A 21,307-nucleotide genomic window follows, 5' to 3' on the forward strand; every position below is an offset into this window, starting at 1 on the left:
TTTCTGTAGCTACAGTAGAAAATAAAGCGTGAATTGGTCTTAAGCCCAAAAGAACAAATTCCAATTGTAACGCATCATATACGAGGATTATATAATATCTGAACTAATGACAAAATCTCATTCAAAAATAATATATATATACGAAAAAATGAGAAAATACATAACGTTGTCTATGACGTCATAGACGAGTAGGCGTCACGGTAATCGACGCCACGTTTCTGTGTAAAGGCTTGCATCACAAATTCATCGTACCATCGGCATCGTGTTCAGGTCACAAGTGGGTCTCGACTGTTGAAGCACGAGCTCATTCAGGCAAATCCACTTCCTCGCAAGTGCCATTGATGCGTAGAGGCTAGTTCATCGCAAATGGCCTGTAGCCACCGCTTTCCATCTTCCGCAGTGATATCACATTAGCAAACTGGACTTGGGATACACTAAAATCTGTTATTAATGTCTTATCATGTCATTATCAGACAACATGTTGTCATTTTCCTGCTCTTCCGGGTCATAGTTTATATAGGTCAGTGACGAAGTTCGACTACATGTTTTATTTGTCTGGTTTAAAATGTTCTTTTTAGGGATTACAAAATGTAACACATTTTGTAACACATTTTGTAATCCCTACAATTGACTGATGTCGCTTTTTTCTAGGGTAACGCCAAAACAGGACAATTCCTTTGGTTGAAAATATGACAGAGGATTTCGAGAAGCCTCCTTTATTCGAATAAAGGATACATCTCAGTTCTTAGATATTAACAGATTTTCTCTATTGCATTTTGTTTCGGAAGTGGTTTCTTCGCTGCTTAGTACTGACCAATCATACACATAACTATAGTCGTAACCAGCCAATACTTATCTTGAATATTAAATCTTACAGATGCGCAATAAACGAGTTTTACCATTGATCGACTTTCAGTGGCTTGTGTCGGACGGGTAGATCGGTAATTAACAATTGGTTAATTACTACTCCCTGGCACAACGGAACTACAGCACGATTCTGGCCTTACGCATAATGAATTAACCTCCTTCTTGATTTCCAATAGTTGAACAATTTCTGCATGTAACATGAGCTAGTCAAACTTCTTCGTCATTGGCCTCCGTACTATCCACCGTCCACCTCTTTGACACTGACCTCGACAATCACAGTCAGAAACTCCAGTACTGGCATTCTTAATTGAATCAAGTTTCTTTGATATTTTACGAATTCTGGGCGACAAGGATCATTTTCATTGTCGATATTTTGGACCTTGCAATGCGTCAAGAGCTCCTATAACAGAACAGACTCGTTTGCATATACGTTGAGAGTGACGTATGCCTTTTTTTCGAATGGACAAAACACTTTGTACGCTTTACTAACGTAACCATTTAACATACCGAGTTTAGCTGTAAGACGAGCTCATTCTTCGTATCCTTGCCGACATGAAAATCACTTAGGAATCAAAATTGCCAACCACATGTGCATTGATATTTTGCCGTTCAATGCCGTCGTCGGTACCCTATTGTTCAGGTATATTGTTTCTCAGAAATGAGTTGTATTTTAGCCTTTTTCGTAGACAGAATACGGCTTGTAACAGAATACGGGACGTCGATACAAGTAAATTGTACAAGTGTGTGTATTATCCAGTGTCGTTACACTTCCACAGCATAGTACCTGAATTTAATTGCAAGACCATGTGCTTTTTACAGAGTCAGTGCAAGAAAAACGAATCAATACCATGATACGATTCAAAGTCGTTTATGCAATTTGTTAAATGGCACGTTGCCCCCAAAGTCCGCTAACATTGTAGCTTTACGCCTTTACCAGCAGTCAGTTGCACCATTACCTTCAACAGGGTGCAAAAATCCGCTAGGTACAGTACAGCACGTCGGACAGAATTCCAGAATTGTACGTCCAGATGATCGCCTGATCACTTGGATGTAATTCTGTACTTTCAAAGTACTTTGTGTCAAGCAACATCAATGTTTAAAACACTACACGAAACAGGGTGTATATTTGTATTAGCACAAGCAAACGTGGGGTAAATTACGTGTTAAACATGTCTCACAACACGTCCAGTAGGGAGGTAATTATAATGTGCATTACTCTAAACATACGTATGTCTAACACCACGTGTTTCTATACACTCATTTCGGTAAAGACCAGCTCTACTGCAAAATTAACACTGGTAGCAAAAATTGAAATTCATTATCATTTAGATTTTAATTTTACTTTCCTCTACAGTTATTTTGATATTCGGAATTCGCCACACTCAACAAAGTTCAGCGAAACCCGCAACGACGAAATTGTGCCAAAATTCACGAGCTGACTACTTCTCCTGGGTCTATAACCAAGCTGTAGAGTTATAACAGAAAATAAAAATGCGAATTTAATTTTAAACACGAAAGGCAGTTATAATTATAAAATTTATTGTATGCTATCTGAGCTGCCAACAAAGAAAATGGGAAAAAATCCAATACTGTACTTTGTGTAGCGGTTGATGACGTAAGTGATACCAAACAGTTTCTACAATTTTCCCAAATTTCCTTTAAAAATTTAAACAGAAAACCATTCGATTCCCTTTAGAATCTTCTCATTCAAGTTAGGAATCATTCCCAGTCGGATGCCAACGACCTCCTGAGAGATGCCGAAAACAATTTGGTGAGTAGAATATATCATAAAATTCTACTTTATTTATTTTTTTACTTTTATTTTCATTGAGATTTTCTAGATAAAGGGTTGCTATCATTTTGTGTATCCCCCAATGGCTTTTTATTGGTAAGGTATGTTTGGTGTGATCCCTAGCTGCAGTATTGTAAGCACTTAAGCTCTTCTGTTGCTGCACCTGATCTCGTACGCACGCACTTTTTGCATCTTTCTTTTTTATACTTTTCTTTTCTTTGAATCCGAGTCTATGTTTTTTGTATTTATATTCGAAATTTTTCTGCAAGTTTTTATTGTAATTTTATAACTTGCAAAATCTATATCTGAAGTCTCGACTTATATTCAATTTTATTGACTATAAAAAGCTAAATTTTATGATTTTTCTTGCCAGAACGTGTACTAGAAATCGTAAATAATTAATTATTTAAGAGAATATAATCTTTATTTCCTGTTTTAATGGCGTTATAACTGTCTAATAAATAATATTAACTACGAAACAATGTGCTGTACACTAGCTATAATTTATTATTTGATATTGCCTGCTTTAATCTAAATTACAATTTAATTTTGACAAATATTAAAATTCAATTTTCGATTAAAATATTTAAAAATAGAGAATAATTTTAATTTTCTAATCAATAAAGAAGAAAGAAGCATCATCTCTCCGCATCTTTCAGCATCATTTTTAAAACAGAAAACGACTCAAAATTAAAGAAATGCATTGATTTCTTTATACTCTTTCATTTTTTAAAATAGAGAAATCTTTTATTCTGAATTTAAATTAAAGAAGAAAGATGTTTCTGCTTGTTTAAATCAATAAACACATAAGTTTATAACACTGATGATGGAAGAAGGATACAGAATAGTGCTGGCACTAGAGAAGAGCATTAGACAATTACTTACCTGAGAAATGGCATCTTCGTGAAATTGAGAGAGAACAGACACGTCTGTATCTACATAATCCATCTCTCTAATATCTCCATGAGTATCACCCGCACTCGTCCTCCCCCCTTCTTCTGTATAAGAACTGGCAGGAACTTCTTTACTAACCAACGATTCGCTCTCCGAATCTTCTTTACTTCGCAACATTTTCTTAGTTTTCTCTTGAGTTGTTCTATCTAAAACTATAATTGTATACAGAATATTAGTGCTATATAAAAATACTACATACAGTATATAAATAGTATTAATGTATTAGAAATGCTGGAAATTCTTAATTGCAGAGAAGGAAGATGCTGTAACATTAAAGAATTCCTTCATAAATTTCACTTTGTAAGTGAGAATTTGAGTCGTTATTAGCTGTTGAAAGGCTTAGAGCTTCCAAATAATGTGATAAAATAGAAATAATTATGAATATTCTTCGAAATTCTTCAATATTTTAGAGACAAGGAGAATCGTGTTATCTCTACCCAATTTATAATGTAGAGTTTAGAAATTATAGCATCCCTATACACTCGGTGAGTAAAATTGATTATTGTACAGATTTAGTGATAGAGTGAGGGATATATGTTGTGAAATTAGCGAGAAATATAAAATATTTCACAAAATTTCACAATATAAATGAATTTTCTATGTGTAAACCACAAGAAAGCTCGATTGATTTACGATAAAAATTACTTAAAAAAATGCAAAATTATGCAATGAAATCATAATTTTTTATTTTCCTTTTCTATTAAAAAAATGTAGATTTTAAAAGGATAATCTTTCATGTAAATTTGTTAATTGTAAATATTAAAATATTCTTAAAATAAAAATATTTGTAAGCTAAATTTATGCCATACTTATCAGTTTATTAGAGGATTCGTCTATTTTTTCCCTTAGTTTTACATGCCTTAATCTATTCTTTACACAAGAGCTTTAAAAAAATATCTGTCTCATTTTAAAATAAAAAGATAAAATTTTATATTTATTTTTTTAAATGGCGGAAATTCCTTTTATTGTTCGAAATATCTCACTCGTAATCGCCGTTAATTGAAAAATATATATATTCGAAATTTAAACCGAATTCTGTTCCTAACGAAAAGAAATCTTGGAGGAAAAATAATTGAAGAGTTTCTAAAATTTTTAAATTTTCTAAAACTTGCAAAAATAGAAATATTTATTATTAAAAATAGTGGAAGAAATTTTGTTTCTCATATAAATCATCCGGAAAAATAATTTTCTTCTTCCTTCTCTTACGTTCTTATAAAGATAAAAGCTATTTTAAAGGACGTAGAACTACAAAAAAGAATAATTAATTACTACAAAAATAGAATTTTAAAATAAAAAATTGCAGGATAAAGTTTTTTGTATAAGAATTTATATGTTTATTTGAGGAATTCAGATGAAATTGTAAGATATTTGATACTTCTCCATTGATGTTACCTGAATTTTTCTTCTTAACGAAAAGCAAAATTCTATAAACTTAATTTGGATACGTTTAATATACATAAAAATGCCCTGTGAAATTTTAAAATTAAATATAAAAATACAATTTATATAATTTAACTAAATTTAAATACATAATTCCTCAAAATCTAAAACTTTGAGGAATTTGCTAAAGTGAATTAACTGGATGTCTATAGTTTCATTTTTCCACATTTTAGTACATTTGTATCGTATAATGAGATATTATTTGGAGCTTGTTTTCTGTAAATTCTCAGAGAAAACAATTGTTTTCTCTGAGAATTTAAGCAGCTTGCAGTTGACAGAATTCCTGCGATCTTGATCTGGGGATGCTTTGTGTAGAAAGCACCATAAACAAAATTTTATTTCTACGCTGAACTGCAGATAATTTGAATATATTTGATAAGAAATAAAAAATAAAAAGATTTTATTAGTCAAAGTTTTCGATATTTGGGGGGGGGGAATGGGACCATCTCCGCTACATAGGCTACATCACTACTTACATACCACACACTCGCATATCATAATTAAATTCTATTTTTGGTTACGTTTATCGGTTTTTGGGGTAGGACCATCAACCCTTAAAACATCATTAAAATGTATTGTCATCGGTTCTCAAAGTTTCAGCCTTCTATTTTAATTAGAGGTGGGTGAAATTTGAGTTGCAAGATTTGAGGACATTAAAGCAAGTTAAATAAAGCAAAAATTAAGTTTAAAATAACAGAAAGATTATAAATCATGTCTATTTACTTGCTTAGATACTCAATAATACAGATATAAATATACAAATTTTAATATTACAGGTGCATCTTTAACAGTTTCAAAGATTAAAATAATTCCCAAAGATAAAAATATTTATCTTAAGAGGCAATGAACTAGAAAAGTCAATGGAACATAATATTTCAGCTCATTTTATTGACGTATTGTTCGTAATACAGAGAACTTACATCAAAGATGAGCGCAGGTGAAGAATATCAAGCAGATCTGCAGAATCGATGATGCGACGAGATAAACAAGCGACAGATGTCATCGGTATAAATCAGTACAATGTAATTAGTTCTAATATGTAAACAATAAACTCTTTAATAACTAAATAACATTTAATTTTTCATAGTTAATTTAATCTTAATTAAGATCGATACATTGTATATTATAGAATATTTAACATTTAATTTAATGAAATCGTTACTATCGTATGATTAAAATATAGAAAAATATTCTCACGAATTATATATTAGATCCAGAATATATTAAAAAGGAGGATCATACTTCTTTTATAGCTCTAATTCGCTTGTTTCTAAACGTATAATTAGGAATAAAACCAAAATATTTTAACTAAAGCTGTAATTATATTTGTAAAACTTCAGCATATTGAAAATTACAGATGTATATTTTAGTATGAAAAACTCACCGGAAATATTCTAAACGTCCATTTATAAAAATGTGGCCAAGTAAACAGCGATTAAATTCGAGAAGATCATTAGAGGTAAAGTAAATTTTTAATTAAAAGCTTTAGAAGAAACGAGTTATAAAAAAATTTATGCGTACAATTTAAAAATAATGAGAAACGAAACTTTTTAAAAATACTTTTCTCCCCACTTTATAAAAGGATAATAAAGATTTTAGCGTTTTATTGACTAGATGGAAGATTTGGAAAATTTTCTGACATAAATTAGACATGTAACTACAAGTTGGAGAAGATTGTCAAAAGAAATTCTCTTCATAAATTTTCTAGAGAAGAATGGCGAGAACATCTCTACAAATATTCTCAGATTTCTTTTTTAAATATTTATTCTATCTCTATCTCTAATAGCATATTATACTCCAGGAGTATCCATTTTATCTTTATACTAAAAATTGCTATCGCTCTCCTTTATCACTCGTTTAATTTAGGGACTGAATATGTAATAATTCACTCCAATAAATTAATTAATATTTATAAAATAATCTTATTTTTTGTTAAAGTTTAAAATATTTAAGATTTTCACTCTTAAATCCGATTTAAATCCTTTCCAAATACGTGATTTCCATTCTAATTTTTTTAATAGATGCTTTCCAAATATTCTATCCTACGAATTTATTTATTTAAATATAAACCTATAAATTTTATAAAAATATTTAATACTTTTACGTAAAAAATGAAAATATGATTTTAAATATTTTATTCAATTAGAGAACAGATTTATATTCCTTAATTATCTCCATTTTCACATATCCTTTAAAAGAGAGTGAATTCCATTGTTTCATCACTCTGAAATTGATTTTACTCATTTAATTTTAGAGTTATTGAAGATATTTCCTGATATAGTTTTTATTATTTTTGATATTTTATAAAAAAAATTGTCTATAAAATCTTTAATAAAAGTTTTAATCAAAAATTCTTTAATGCATACAATGCTTTTTATCATCTGCTTTAAGTGAAATTCTTTCCTTTAAGTTTATAATTTATGATATAAATGAATTTAAGTTTTAAGAGAAAATTCTTTCTCAATTTATTTATTCTTATACAGTAAATTACGAAGCAATTGGAGGAAAAAAAATATCAGAAGATGGCAATTCTCTTGGTAGATGCGATAAAATTGTTTAAAGGTAACAAGCAAATTTTTCTTGTCGATTTTAATCAGAAAATTCTGTTTTTTCATCATCTGGAAGATGATGGAGAGCGGTTTAGATTAGATTTTGACATTATATTTGTTCGAGGATTAAAGTAGTTAAATTTATAGCGCTTTACTATTGCTATAACATTTTTTTCTTAATAGAAATTTGTTATTTTGAGGTTCCTGTAGCACTTATTTAAATATCTAAAATAATGTATTCCAAAGTGGTGAATATTTTATCCAAAATTGCATGTCGAATTCAAAATTATCCAAACTTTATCAGTCCAAAGGGGATAATTCAGTAACGACTATTTAAATGAAATTTTGGAATTAAATTTAATAATTTAACAGGAAATTATTGATATTCTGCATATTTTAATTTTTTTTCTTTCTTCGTCTATGGATAAAACAAATAACCAGGGAAATTTTATATCTGACTCAAAAATGTCAATAGATAAATTAATTACTCGTTAATTTATAGGAAAATTGGAAAGTTGTTCATGTAACTCCTATTCATTTAATTGAATGTCAATAAGAAATACTATCCAGGTTATTTAATATTATTATGAATATTTGATTTCTGATTAACTTAAATAAAAGTTTAGTAAATCATAAATGGATTTAGGAATTTAAATGTAATAAGATATTCAGTTTTAAATGAGAGAAGTTTAAATTTATCCTTCGAATTTAATGGAAGATATTGTTTAGAATTCTTACGTAAGATATATTCAAAGATATTGAATTTCTAAAGTTTATAATTTTATAATTAATTTAAAAATACCTTAAAATTTATAGAAAGGTATCAAGTTAGATAAATTTTTACTTAATTTAAAAATAATTGATAAAATATTAATCATACATAATTTAAATTCCACTAGAAATTATTTTTTGTTTAATATAAAGATATATTACATTAAAATTAATTATTCTCTTTTATGATTTATTCACAATTCCAACTATTCAAAGATTGCAAACGCCTGTAAATGTGTCTTTCCCGCATTACGGAGATGAACCGATGGTAAGCCAATTAATTAATATTTGTTGAAAGGTAGGTAATATTGAATGCAATCCTATATGTTACGGTCTTTTCACAAAGCTTCAAAAGTTACAAACGTTTTACCAGAATAATAAATATTCAAATTTTGATTAATCGTAACCTTATAAGGGGATTTTAATTGTAAAATATAAAATATTCGTGATTCTAGAGCGATGGTAAAATTCATAATTTAAACTTAGGAATTTTTGCTTTATAATAGATTTAGATTTTTCATTTTAAATTGAATTTCTCTAGAACTTTCGTAAGAAATTTGACAATATTGATTTCTCCTAGCTGGAAAAATGTGCTGGAAAAATGATTTATTTTAATTTCGAACTCGTGACAATTTTTAGAAACTCTTGAGCTTTTTTACTTACGTTAAACGCGATTTTAATATATTTTTGCAGATGGAGTGGATGAAGAGAAGTAAAGATTTACACCTGATACGTGCGCTTACTTCTAAAAATTTATGAGTAAATACATTATTTTATTCGTTTTTATTGAGTTTTAACTTTATTATTTGCTTAATATTAAATTATCTGCTTTATAATTTTATTTAAATGTCTGTACAAAAGGAAGAAAAATAATTTGTATTAATTTGTACATCTACATGTTAAATGAATCAGAGAGGAATATAATCCAAATTAACGAAAAAAAAAAAAAACGAAAAGAAACAAAGCAGCCATTAAAAAATAAAAACGCAGAAAGGAACGCATTATGGATTTCAATGCTGGAAAAACAATTTTCTCAGCTAGAGTACACTTTCCTAGATGAGTACAAATCCTACTATAAAGATAACCAACTATGTCCATTGTTTAACAATTAATAAATTATCTTGTATTATAAATTAAAATACACCTGTCACAAAATTATTATGAATAACAAAATAAAAACAATATGAAACCACAACAACGATGCCTGGAGTTCTCAATGAGATATTTGTCACTTTAACATGGAATTAGAAAAGAATGTCTGATATTTAAATATGACAAGCATTATTCTGCAATTTGATAACTTAATATGTTTATAATCGATACATTTATTCACAGATTAAAAATAAAAAAACTAACTTTAAACTAAATTGGTTCTCTGCAAGACATCTCTGATTCATATTTAAACAAAAGTAAACATCGCTTAATAGTTAATTATTTTAATTATTCCTTCACGTTCTAATTACTATAATTTAACAGAATTCATATGATCAAACATGAATTAGCTAACTTAATTATCCACTTACACGCGATTTTTTATACATTATTCGATAAATATTGAAAGATACGATAAAATAAGAGTCTTTGTTTAATGAAAAAAATTATTCTAAAATATAAAATAAAAACAAAATTTATTTCTAATGTATTTATAAATATGTAGGAATTTTTGGGTATTTTCTGAATGATATAAAATAAAAATGCTTGAAGAAAGAGTTGCGTGTGTTTTCCTTTTAGCACCTGTGTACTGCGGAAAACACAGATTTACAGGCGCTTCCAATTTACTACTAATGAACGAATATTGCAGTTGATACTACAGTATTAATGGATATTAATCGTCAATATTAATGGATGAAGCCATTAGCTATTAATAATTTAAGAAACTTTCTAACATACAAAAGTATTTTTCTGTTCATTTTCTAAGTAATTTTGGTTCCATCCGAAATATCACGTCAAGTTGAGTATAAAATTTAAATACCTGAAGTTTTACGAAAATTATCTTTAAATAATAATAATATATTTCAAGTTTATTACAATAAAATATTTAAAAATATTATTTATAACGATTTAAATTTTATAGCATTCTTCGAATGATTTAGAATAACCATAATCGTTACGTCACGTCGACGTCTTACTTGTCAATGCGTCATTGCAAGGTGTTCTCGTTTTATGGCATTTGCTTCATCACTTCAATTACGTAGACAACGTCACAAACACGTCACACTCAGTGAAATAATTGATTTGGCTTATGATATAATTAGTGAGAAGTAACTTATGTTGTAGATGACCGCAGCAAAAAACGGATGAAGATATTGAACAATACTGAAAATAATTAGGTCATTGAATAAAGTCAAGGAGAAATTTCAGAAATATTAAACTACAACGCCATTTTATGGGGATTATCATTAAATTAAATTTTAAAATTTCTTTATTTAATATTTTATAATTTTATCCTTTAACAAGAATCAATTCACTTTTCTCTTCTTATGTAGGGTGGCCCAAAAGCGAATTAAATCGGTTAACTGGTTTTTGGACCACCCTATATTATATAATTATATGATAAATTATAAGAAAAAATAATTAATTAATTTTTTCACCTCAATTTTATTATATAATTACATAAGTTACATTGATTAGTTTAATTATTGCGCATGTATAATAATATTCTGCATGAAGTAAGTAATTAATACAAAATTTAGTAATTTTAGAGTATTTTTTCCCCTTTTTAGAGGATGTTTTTATTGTGAAATTATATTTTCTCTTTATTTTTTAATTCAGATTTATATACATTCATCTATGTTTGCTAGGAGATGGCGACTTCCTTCTCGATTATTTGCACAGACCGAAAATTGACATCAGAAATCACTTTATACGGATGTTAGTCACATATATGACAATGGATTTGGGTCGATAGACGCCGAGTACCTTATCCACATTTATATTTGTCTGTTGATGATGAAATGTCGCGCACTTTCCCCTCATTCTTCATACTAAATTAATACAAATGACAATGTACAAAATGCATAATCCATGATATATCAAGTCTCTCTGACTTGCAAGTTTATTCTGCTTTAAGTAACAATTACAAAGAATATATACGCTAATTTATGTTTATGATCATTGCGTAGATATTAAGCTGTGAAAATTTAATTTTCTACGCTAATACTTTTGTAGAAAGTCTATTTAAATCAATTAGAGATATGGATGAATTAAGCTCAAGTATATAAAATTAATTCGAATTTTTCTAATTTTATCCTGTTTATAATGTTAAAGGATTATATATTGTCGAGTGATATACCTTGAATATATTTTTAAAAATGAAGAAAATTAATAAATAAATTGCTAATTTTAATATGACGATGATTAGATGCAATGTAGATATAAGTTATGATGATGATGATGATGACGCTTAGAATTTTTTAATGATAAAAGCATCATCATCTTGCAACTCCAATTTCATCTACTTCTAATTAAAATAGAAGACTGAAACTTTGAGAACATATGTAAATCATATATATATATATACTTTAATGATATTTTAGGGGTAGCCCACCTCACCACCCTCTTTCAAAAATCTAATAAAAATAACCAAATGTAGAATTTAATCATTTGGACCATAGATAATTAACGTATGTATGTGTAAATGCATTGTAGTGATGTGTATGATGTGGGTGACTCAATCTTCCACCCCAAATCCAAAAACCATGAAATATAATATAAAATGAAGAATTTTGAAATGATAGACTTCGTTTTTCGACAGGATTCGATCGTCTACAGAAGAGATAACTCGACAAGAAAATGGGACGGACATTAAATATAAGCGATAATGCGATCGAGGAATATAAAGTCACACCGGTATATAGAAAAAAACACTTTAGTAAACAGTAATTCCTCGCTTCAAAGATATAGAAAATCTACGATCAAATGTTTTCGTATGAAAGATTCGCTTCGTTCTCTTGAAGATGATTACTTCTATATTATAGAGAAGAGTAAACAGATAAAAAAAATAATAATAGAAATAGCAAATCGATATTTGTTCTGCTTCTTTCCTGACAAATCTATAAATTATCTTTGAAACCATTCTCACTTTTTCCATTTAAAAATAAAATTGATTGACATAGATTCTATTTTATGGGTCGATTTTAGGATATCCGTAGAATATTTTAGTATAAATTTGCTATATTTATTATCTAGGATGCGTATATCGCTTGGGCAGACTCAGAGAAAACCATTATCTGAATAATTATGAATAAATTTAATGCACCTTTCATTTATAATATAAATTTGATAATGAATATGAAGACTGTTTAAAGAATTTAGGTTTTATCATATATGTATATGTATGATAAAATCTAATTCTAACCCTTATTGAATCTAATTTTCTAAACTTTTAACATTAATTCTATGTTTATCGTCTTTAATTTAGAACAATCTTTTATTCTTACTTATCGTTGTTTATGTTAAGTTAATGAAGTCTTCCGCATCTAAATTATGGATCTATAACTTATAATTATTTATTTTATTCAATTAAATTTATTAAATATTGATCTTGAAGAAGGACAAAAGCCCAGGTTTAGACTATNATAATTTAACTAAATTTAAATACATAATTCCTCAAAATCTAAAACTTTGAGGAATTTGCTAAAGTGAATTAACTGGATGTCTATAGTTTCATTTTTCCACATTTTAGTACATTTGTATCGTATAATGAGATATTATTTGGAGCTTGTTTTCTGTAAATTCTCAGAGAAAACAATTGTTTTCTCTGAGAATTTAAGCAGCTTGCAGTTGACAGAATTCCTGCGATCTTGATCTGGGGATGCTTTGTGTAGAAAGCACCATAAACAAAATTTTATTTCTACGCTGAACTGCAGATAATTTGAATATATTTGATAAGAAATAAAAAATAAAAAGATTTTATTAGTCAAAGTTTTCGATATTTGGGGGGGGGGAATGGGACCATCTCCGCTACATAGGCTACATCACTACTTACATACCACACACTCGCATATCATAATTAAATTCTATTTTTGGTTACGTTTATCGGTTTTTGGGGTAGGACCATCAACCCTTAAAACATCATTAAAATGTATTGTCATCGGTTCTCAAAGTTTCAGCCTTCTATTTTAATTAGAGGTGGGTGAAATTTGAGTTGCAAGATTTGAGGACATTAAAGCAAGTTAAATAAAGCAAAAATTAAGTTTAAAATAACAGAAAGATTATAAATCATGTCTATTTACTTGCTTAGATACTCAATAATACAGATATAAATATACAAATTTTAATATTACAGGTGCATCTTTAACAGTTTCAAAGATTAAAATAATTCCCAAAGATAAAAATATTTATCTTAAGAGGCAATGAACTAGAAAAGTCAATGGAACATAATATTTCAGCTCATTTTATTGACGTATTGTTCGTAATACAGAGAACTTACATCAAAGATGAGCGCAGGTGAAGAATATCAAGCAGATCTGCAGAATCGATGATGCGACGAGATAAACAAGCGACAGATGTCATCGGTATAAATCAGTACAATGTAATTAGTTCTAATATGTAAACAATAAACTCTTTAATAACTAAATAACATTTAATTTTTCATAGTTAATTTAATCTTAATTAAGATCGATACATTGTATATTATAGAATATTTAACATTTAATTTAATGAAATCGTTACTATCGTATGATTAAAATATAGAAAAATATTCTCACGAATTATATATTAGATCCAGAATATATTAAAAAGGAGGATCATACTTCTTTTATAGCTCTAATTCGCTTGTTTCTAAACGTATAATTAGGAATAAAACCAAAATATTTTAACTAAAGCTGTAATTATATTTGTAAAACTTCAGCATATTGAAAATTACAGATGTATATTTTAGTATGAAAAACTCACCGGAAATATTCTAAACGTCCATTTATAAAAATGTGGCCAAGTAAACAGCGATTAAATTCGAGAAGATCATTAGAGGTAAAGTAAATTTTTAATTAAAAGCTTTAGAAGAAACGAGTTATAAAAAAATTTATGCGTACAATTTAAAAATAATGAGAAACGAAACTTTTTAAAAATACTTTTCTCCCCACTTTATAAAAGGATAATAAAGATTTTAGCGTTTTATTGACTAGATGGAAGATTTGGAAAATTTTCTGACATAAATTAGACATGTAACTACAAGTTGGAGAAGATTGTCAAAAGAAATTCTCTTCATAAATTTTCTAGAGAAGAATGGCGAGAACATCTCTACAAATATTCTCAGATTTCTTTTTTAAATATTTATTCTATCTCTATCTCTAATAGCATATTATACTCCAGGAGTATCCATTTTATCTTTATACTAAAAATTGCTATCGCTCTCCTTTATCACTCGTTTAATTTAGGGACTGAATATGTAATAATTCACTCCAATAAATTAATTAATATTTATAAAATAATCTTATTTTTTGTTAAAGTTTAAAATATTTAAGATTTTCACTCTTAAATCCGATTTAAATCCTTTCCAAATACGTGATTTCCATTCTAATTTTTTTAATAGATGCTTTCCAAATATTCTATCCTACGAATTTATTTATTTAAATATAAACCTATAAATTTTATAAAAATATTTAATACTTTTACGTAAAAAATGAAAATATGATTTTAAATATTTTATTCAATTAGAGAACAGATTTATATTCCTTAATTATCTCCATTTTCACATATCCTTTAAAAGAGAGTGAATTCCATTGTTTCATCACTCTGAAATTGATTTTACTCATTTAATTTTAGAGTTATTGAAGATATTTCCTGATATAGTTTTTATTATTTTTGATATTTTATAAAAAAAATTGTCTATAAAATCTTTAATAAAAGTTTTAATCAAAAATTCTTTAATGCATACAATGCTTTTTATCATCTGCTTTAAGTGAAATTCTTTCCTTTAAGTTTATAATTTATGATATAAATGAATTTAAGTTTTAAGAGAAAATTCTTTCTCAATTTATTTATTCTTATACAGTAAATTACGAAGCAATTGGAGGAAAAAAAATATCAGAAGATGGCAATTCTCTTGGTAGATGCGATAAAATTGTTTAAAGGTAACAAGCAAATTTTTCTTGTCGATTTTAATCAGAAAATTCTGTTTTTTCATCATCTGGAAGATGATGGAGAGCGGTTTAGATTAGATTTTGACATTATATTTGTTCGAGGATTAAAGTAGTTAAATTTATAGCGCTTTACTATTGCTATAACATTTTTTTCTTAATAGAAATTTGTTATTTTGAGGTTCCTGTAGCACTTATTTAAATATCTAAAATAATGTATTCCAAAGTGGTGAATATTTTATCCAAAATTGCATGTCGAATTCAAAATTATCCAAACTTTATCAGTCCAAAGGGGATAATTCAGTAACGACTATTTAAATGAAATTTTGGAATTAAATTTAATAATTTAACAGGAAATTATTGATATTCTGCATATTTTAATTTTTTTTCTTTCTTCGTCTATGGATAAAACAAATAACCAGGGAAATTTTATATCTGACTAAAAAATGTCAATAGATAAATTAATTACTCGTTAATTTATAGGAAAATTGGAAAGTTGTTCATGTAACTCCTATTCATTTAATTGAATGTCAATAAGAAATACTATCCAGGTTATTTAATATTATTATGAATATTTGATTTCTGATTAACTTAAATAAAAGTTTAGTAAATCATAAATGGATTTAGGAATTTAAATGTAATAAGATATTCAGTTTTAAATGAGAGAAGTTTAAATTTATCCTTCGAATTTAATGGAAGATATTGTTTAGAATTCTTACGTAAGATATATTCAAAGATATTGAATTTCTAAAGTTTATAATTTTATAATTAATTTAAAAATACCTTAAAATTTATAGAAAGGTATCAAGTTAGATAAATTTTTACTTAATTTAAAAATAATTGATAAAATATTAATCATACATAATTTAAATTCCACTAGAAATTATTTTTTGTTTAATATAAAGATATATTACATTAAAATTAATTATTCTCTTTTATGATTTATTCACAATTCCAACTATTCAAAGATTGCAAACGCCTGTAAATGTGTCTTTCCCGCATTACGGAGATGAACCGATGGTAAGCCAATTAATTAATATTTGTTGAAAGGTAGGTAATATTGAATGCAATCCTATATGTTACGGTCTTTTCACAAAGCTTCAAAAGTTACAAACGTTTTACCAGAATAATAAATATTCAAATTTTGATTAATCGTAACCTTATAAGGGGATTTTAATTGTAAAATATAAAATATTCGTGATTCTAGAGCGAAGGTAAAATTCATAATTTAAACTTAGGAATTTTTGCTTTATAATAGATTTAGATTTTTCATTTTAAATTGAATTTCTCTAGAACTTTCGTAAGAAATTTGACAATATTGATTTCTCCTAGCTGGAAAAATGTGCTGGAAAAATGATTTATTTTAATTTCGAACTCGTGACAATTTTTAGAAACTCTTGAGCTTTTTTACTTACGTTAAACGCGATTTTAATATATTTTTGCAGATGGAGTGGATGAAGAGAAGTAAAGATTTACACCTGATACGTGCGCTTACTTCTAAAAATTTATGAGTAAATACATTATTTTATTCGTTTTTATTGAGTTTTAACTTTATTATTTGCTTAATAGTAAATTATCTGCTTTATAATTTTATTTAAATGTCTGTACAAAAGGAAGAAAAATAATTTGTATTAATTTGTACATCTACATGTTAAATGAATCAGAGAGGAATATAATCCAAATTAACGAAAAAAAAAAAACGAAAAGAAACAAAGCAGCCATTAAAAAATAAAAACGCAGAAAGGAACGCATTATGGATTTCAATGCTGGAAAAACAATTTTCTCAGCTAGAGTACACTTTCCTAGATGAGTACAAATCCTACTATAAAGATAACCAACTATGTCCATTGTTTAACAATTAATAAATTATCTTGTATTATAAATTAAAATACACCTGTCACAAAATTATTATGAATAACAAAATAAAAACAATATGAAACCACAACAACGATGCCTGGAGTTCTCAATGAGATATTTGTCACTTTAACATGGAATTAGAAAAGAATGTCTGATATTTAAATATGACAAGCATTATTCTGCAGTTTGATAACTTAATATGTTTATAATCGATACATTTATTCACAGATTAAAAATAAAAAAACTAACTTTAAACTAAATTGGTTCTCTGCAAGACATCTCTGATTCATATTTAAACAAAAGTAAACATCGCTTAATAGTTAATTATTTTAATTATTCCTTCACGTTCTAATTACTATAATTTAACAGAATTCATATGATCAAACATGAATTAGCTAACTTAATTATCCACTTACACGCGATTTTTTATACATTATTCGATAAATATTGAAAGATACGATAAAATAAGAGTCTTTGTTTAATGAAAAAAATTATTCTAAAATATAAAATAAAAACAAAATTTATTTCTAATGTATTTATAAATATGTAGGAATTTTTGGGTATTTTCTGAATGATATAAAATAAAAATGCTTGAAGAAAGAGTTGCGTGTGTTTTCCTTTTAGCACCTGTGTACTGCGGAAAACACAGATTTACAGGCGCTTCCAATTTACTACTAATGAACGAATATTGCAGTTGATACTACAGTATTAATGGATATTAATCGTCAATATTAATGGATGAAGCCATTAGCTATTAATAATTTAAGAAACTTTCTAACATACAAAAGTATTTTTCTGTTCATTTTCTAAGTAATTTTGGTTCCATCCGAAATATCACGTCAAGTTGAGTATAAAATTTAAATACCTGAAGTTTTACGAAAATTATCTTTAAATAATAATAATATATTTCAAGTTTATTACAATAAAATATTTAAAAATATTATTTATAACGATTTAAATTTTATAGCATTCTTCGAATGATTTAGAATAACCATAATCGTTACGTCACGTCGACGTCTTACTTGTCAATGCGTCATTGCAAGGTGTTCTCGTTTTATGGCATTTGCTTCATCACTTCAATTACGTAGACAACGTCACAAACACGTCACACTCAGTGAAATAATTGATTTGGCTTATGATATAATTAGTGAGAAGTAACTTATGTTGTAGATGACCGCAGCAAAAAACGGATGAAGATATTGAACAATACTGAAAATAATTAGGTCATTGAATAAAGTCAAGGAGAAATTTCAGAAATATTAAACTACAACGCCATTTTATGGGGATTATCATTAAATTAAATTTTAAAATTTCTTTATTTAATATTTTATAATTTTATCCTTTAACAAGAATCAATTCACTTTTCTCTTCTTATGTAGGGTGGCCCAAAAGCGAATTAAATCGGTTAACTGGTTTTTGGACCACCCTATATTATATAATTATATGATAAATTATAAGAAAAAATAATTAATTAATTTTTTCACCTCAATTTTATTATATAATTACATAAGTTACATTGATTAGTTTAATTATTGCGCATGTATAATAATATTCTGCATGAAGTAAGTAATTAATACAAAATTTAGTAATTTTAGAGTATTTTTTCCCCTTTTTAGAGGATGTTTTTATTGTGAAATTATATTTTCTCTTTATTTTTTAATTCAGATTTATATACATTCATCTATGTTTGCTAGGAGATGGCGACTTCCTTCTCGATTATTTGCACAGACCGAAAATTGACATCAGAAATCACTTTATACGGATGTTAGTCACATATATGACAATGGATTTGGGTCGATAGACGCCGAGTACCTTATCCACATTTATATTTGTCTGTTGATGATGAAATGTCGCGCACTTTCCCCTCATTCTTCATACTAAATTAATACAAATGACAATGTACAAAATGCATAATCCATGATATATCAAGTCTCTCTGACTTGCAAGTTTATTCTGCTTTAAGTAACAATTACAAAGAATATATACGCTAATTTATGTTTATGATCATTGCGTAGATATTAAGCTGTGAAAATTTAATTTTCTACGCTAATACTTTTGTAGAAAGTCTATTTAAATCAATTAGAGATATGGATGAATTAAGCTCAAGTATATAAAATTAATTCGAATTTTTCTAATTTTATCCTGTTTATAATGTTAAAGGATTATATATTGTCGAGTGATATACCTTGATTATATTTTTAAAAATGAAGAAAATTAATAAATAAATTGCTAATTTTAATATGACGATGATTAGATGCAATGTAGATATAAGTTATGATGATGATGATGATGACGCTTAGAATTTTTTAATGATAAAAGCATCATCATCTTGCAACTCCAATTTCATCTACTTCTAATTAAAATAGAAGACTGAAACTTTGAGAACATATGTAAATCATATATATATATATACTTTAATGATATTTTAGGGGTAGCCCACCTCACCACCCTCTTTCAAAAATCTAATAAAAATAACCAAATGTAGAATTTAATCATTTGGACCATAGATAATTAACGTATGTATGTGTAAATGCATTGTAGTGATGTGTATGATGTGGGTGACTCAATCTTCCACCCCAAATCCAAAAACCATGAAATATAATATAAAATGAAGAATTTTCAAATGATAGACTTCGTTTTTCGACAGGATTCGATCGTCTACAGAAGAGATAACTCGACAAGAAAATGGGACGGACATTAAATATAAGCGATAATGCGATCGAGGAATATAAAGTCACACCGGTATATAGAAAAAAACACTTTAGTAAACAGTAATTCCTCGCTTCAAAGATATAGAAAATCTACGATCAAATGTTTTCGTATGAAAGATTCGCTTCGTTCTCTTGAAGATGATTACTTCTATATTATAGAGAAGAGTAAACAGATAAAAAAAAATAATAATAGAAATAGCAAATCGATATTTGTTCTGCTTCTTCCCTGACAAATCTATAAATTATCTTTGAAACCATTCTCACTTTTTCCATTTAAAAATAAAATTGATTGACATAGATTCTATTTTATGGGTCGATTTTAGGATATCCGTAGAATATTTTAGTATAAATTTGCTATATTTATTATCTAGGATGCGTATATCGCTTGGGCAGACTCAGAGAAAACCATTATCTGAATAATTATGAATAAATTTAATGCACCTTTCATTTATAATATAAATTTGATAATGAATATGAAGACTGTTTAAAGAATTTAGGTTTTATCATATATGTATATGTATGATAAAATCTAATTCTAACCCTTATTGAATCTAATTTTCTAAACTTTTAACATTAATTCTATGTTTATCGTCTTTAATTTAGAACAATCTTTTATTCTTACTTATCGTTGTTTATGTTAAGTTAATGAAGTCTTCCGCATCTAAATTATGGATCTATAACTTATAATTATTTATTTTATTCAATTAAATTTATTAAATATTGATCTTGAAGAAGGACAAAAGCCCAGGTTTAGACTATAATGAAAGTGCGAGAAGAAAAGGCAGATCAAACACAGATTAAAGCTAGAAAGAAGAATCAGAACTTAAAAGAAATAATTTTATTAAGTTGTAATAAAAATCTCCATTTAAAAAATATTTAGGTTTAAAAACATTATGACACTATTATTTTATCACATTCATTTTTACGTAAACAAAACGGTTAATAATAATTAGGCCACTGAATTAAAGTTAAAATTTGCGTTAGGCTATCTTTTATGAGATATTATTGAAAAATAACTTTTATATTATTAATAAAAGGCAAAAAGCCTTTATTTTCAGAGCATTAATCTATATCCATATATATATATAAATGGACATGTATGTCCCTATATTTCACTTTTTCGCCAAAACTACACATCGCACATGAATGGTGTTTGTATGTGGTGGTAGCCCCAAGTCTCCATTCGTGCATAGGGGTGATTGCGTCTCGATAGCTATAAGGGTGCGGGAGATATGAAGCTAAAAGTAGTTGAAAGTGGCTTTCTATTTCGAATGTTTTGTTCGAATT

The 21,307-nt window shown here is 27.3% G+C and overlaps 1 protein-coding gene across 2 annotated transcripts in view; it reads right to left on the minus strand.

Annotated features, from left to right (window-relative positions):
• Positions 1-21,307, minus strand: part of LOC111635877 (synaptic vesicle glycoprotein 2C-like) — a 66,708-nt gene that overhangs the window by 3,431 nt on the left and 41,970 nt on the right. The window contains exons 1-2 of one of the 2 annotated variants that reach the window (XM_023380996.1): positions 4,423-4,604; positions 3,545-3,765 (exon numbers count right to left, since the gene is read on the minus strand). In XM_023380996.1, coding sequence (XP_023236764.1) covers positions 3,545-3,730 — 186 coding nt within the window. In that variant the 5' untranslated portion in view covers positions 3,731-3,765; positions 4,423-4,604. Of the gene's footprint in view, positions 1-3,544; positions 3,766-4,422; positions 4,605-21,307 lie in introns of those variants that run through there. The other variant, XM_023380995.1, reaches the window with a different exon arrangement.

Source organism: Centruroides sculpturatus, unplaced genomic scaffold (assembly GCF_000671375.1).
Source record: "Centruroides sculpturatus isolate CEXI.00-Female unplaced genomic scaffold, Cexi_2.0 scaffold972, whole genome shotgun sequence".
NCBI lineage: Eukaryota > Metazoa > Arthropoda > Arachnida > Scorpiones > Buthidae > Centruroides > Centruroides sculpturatus.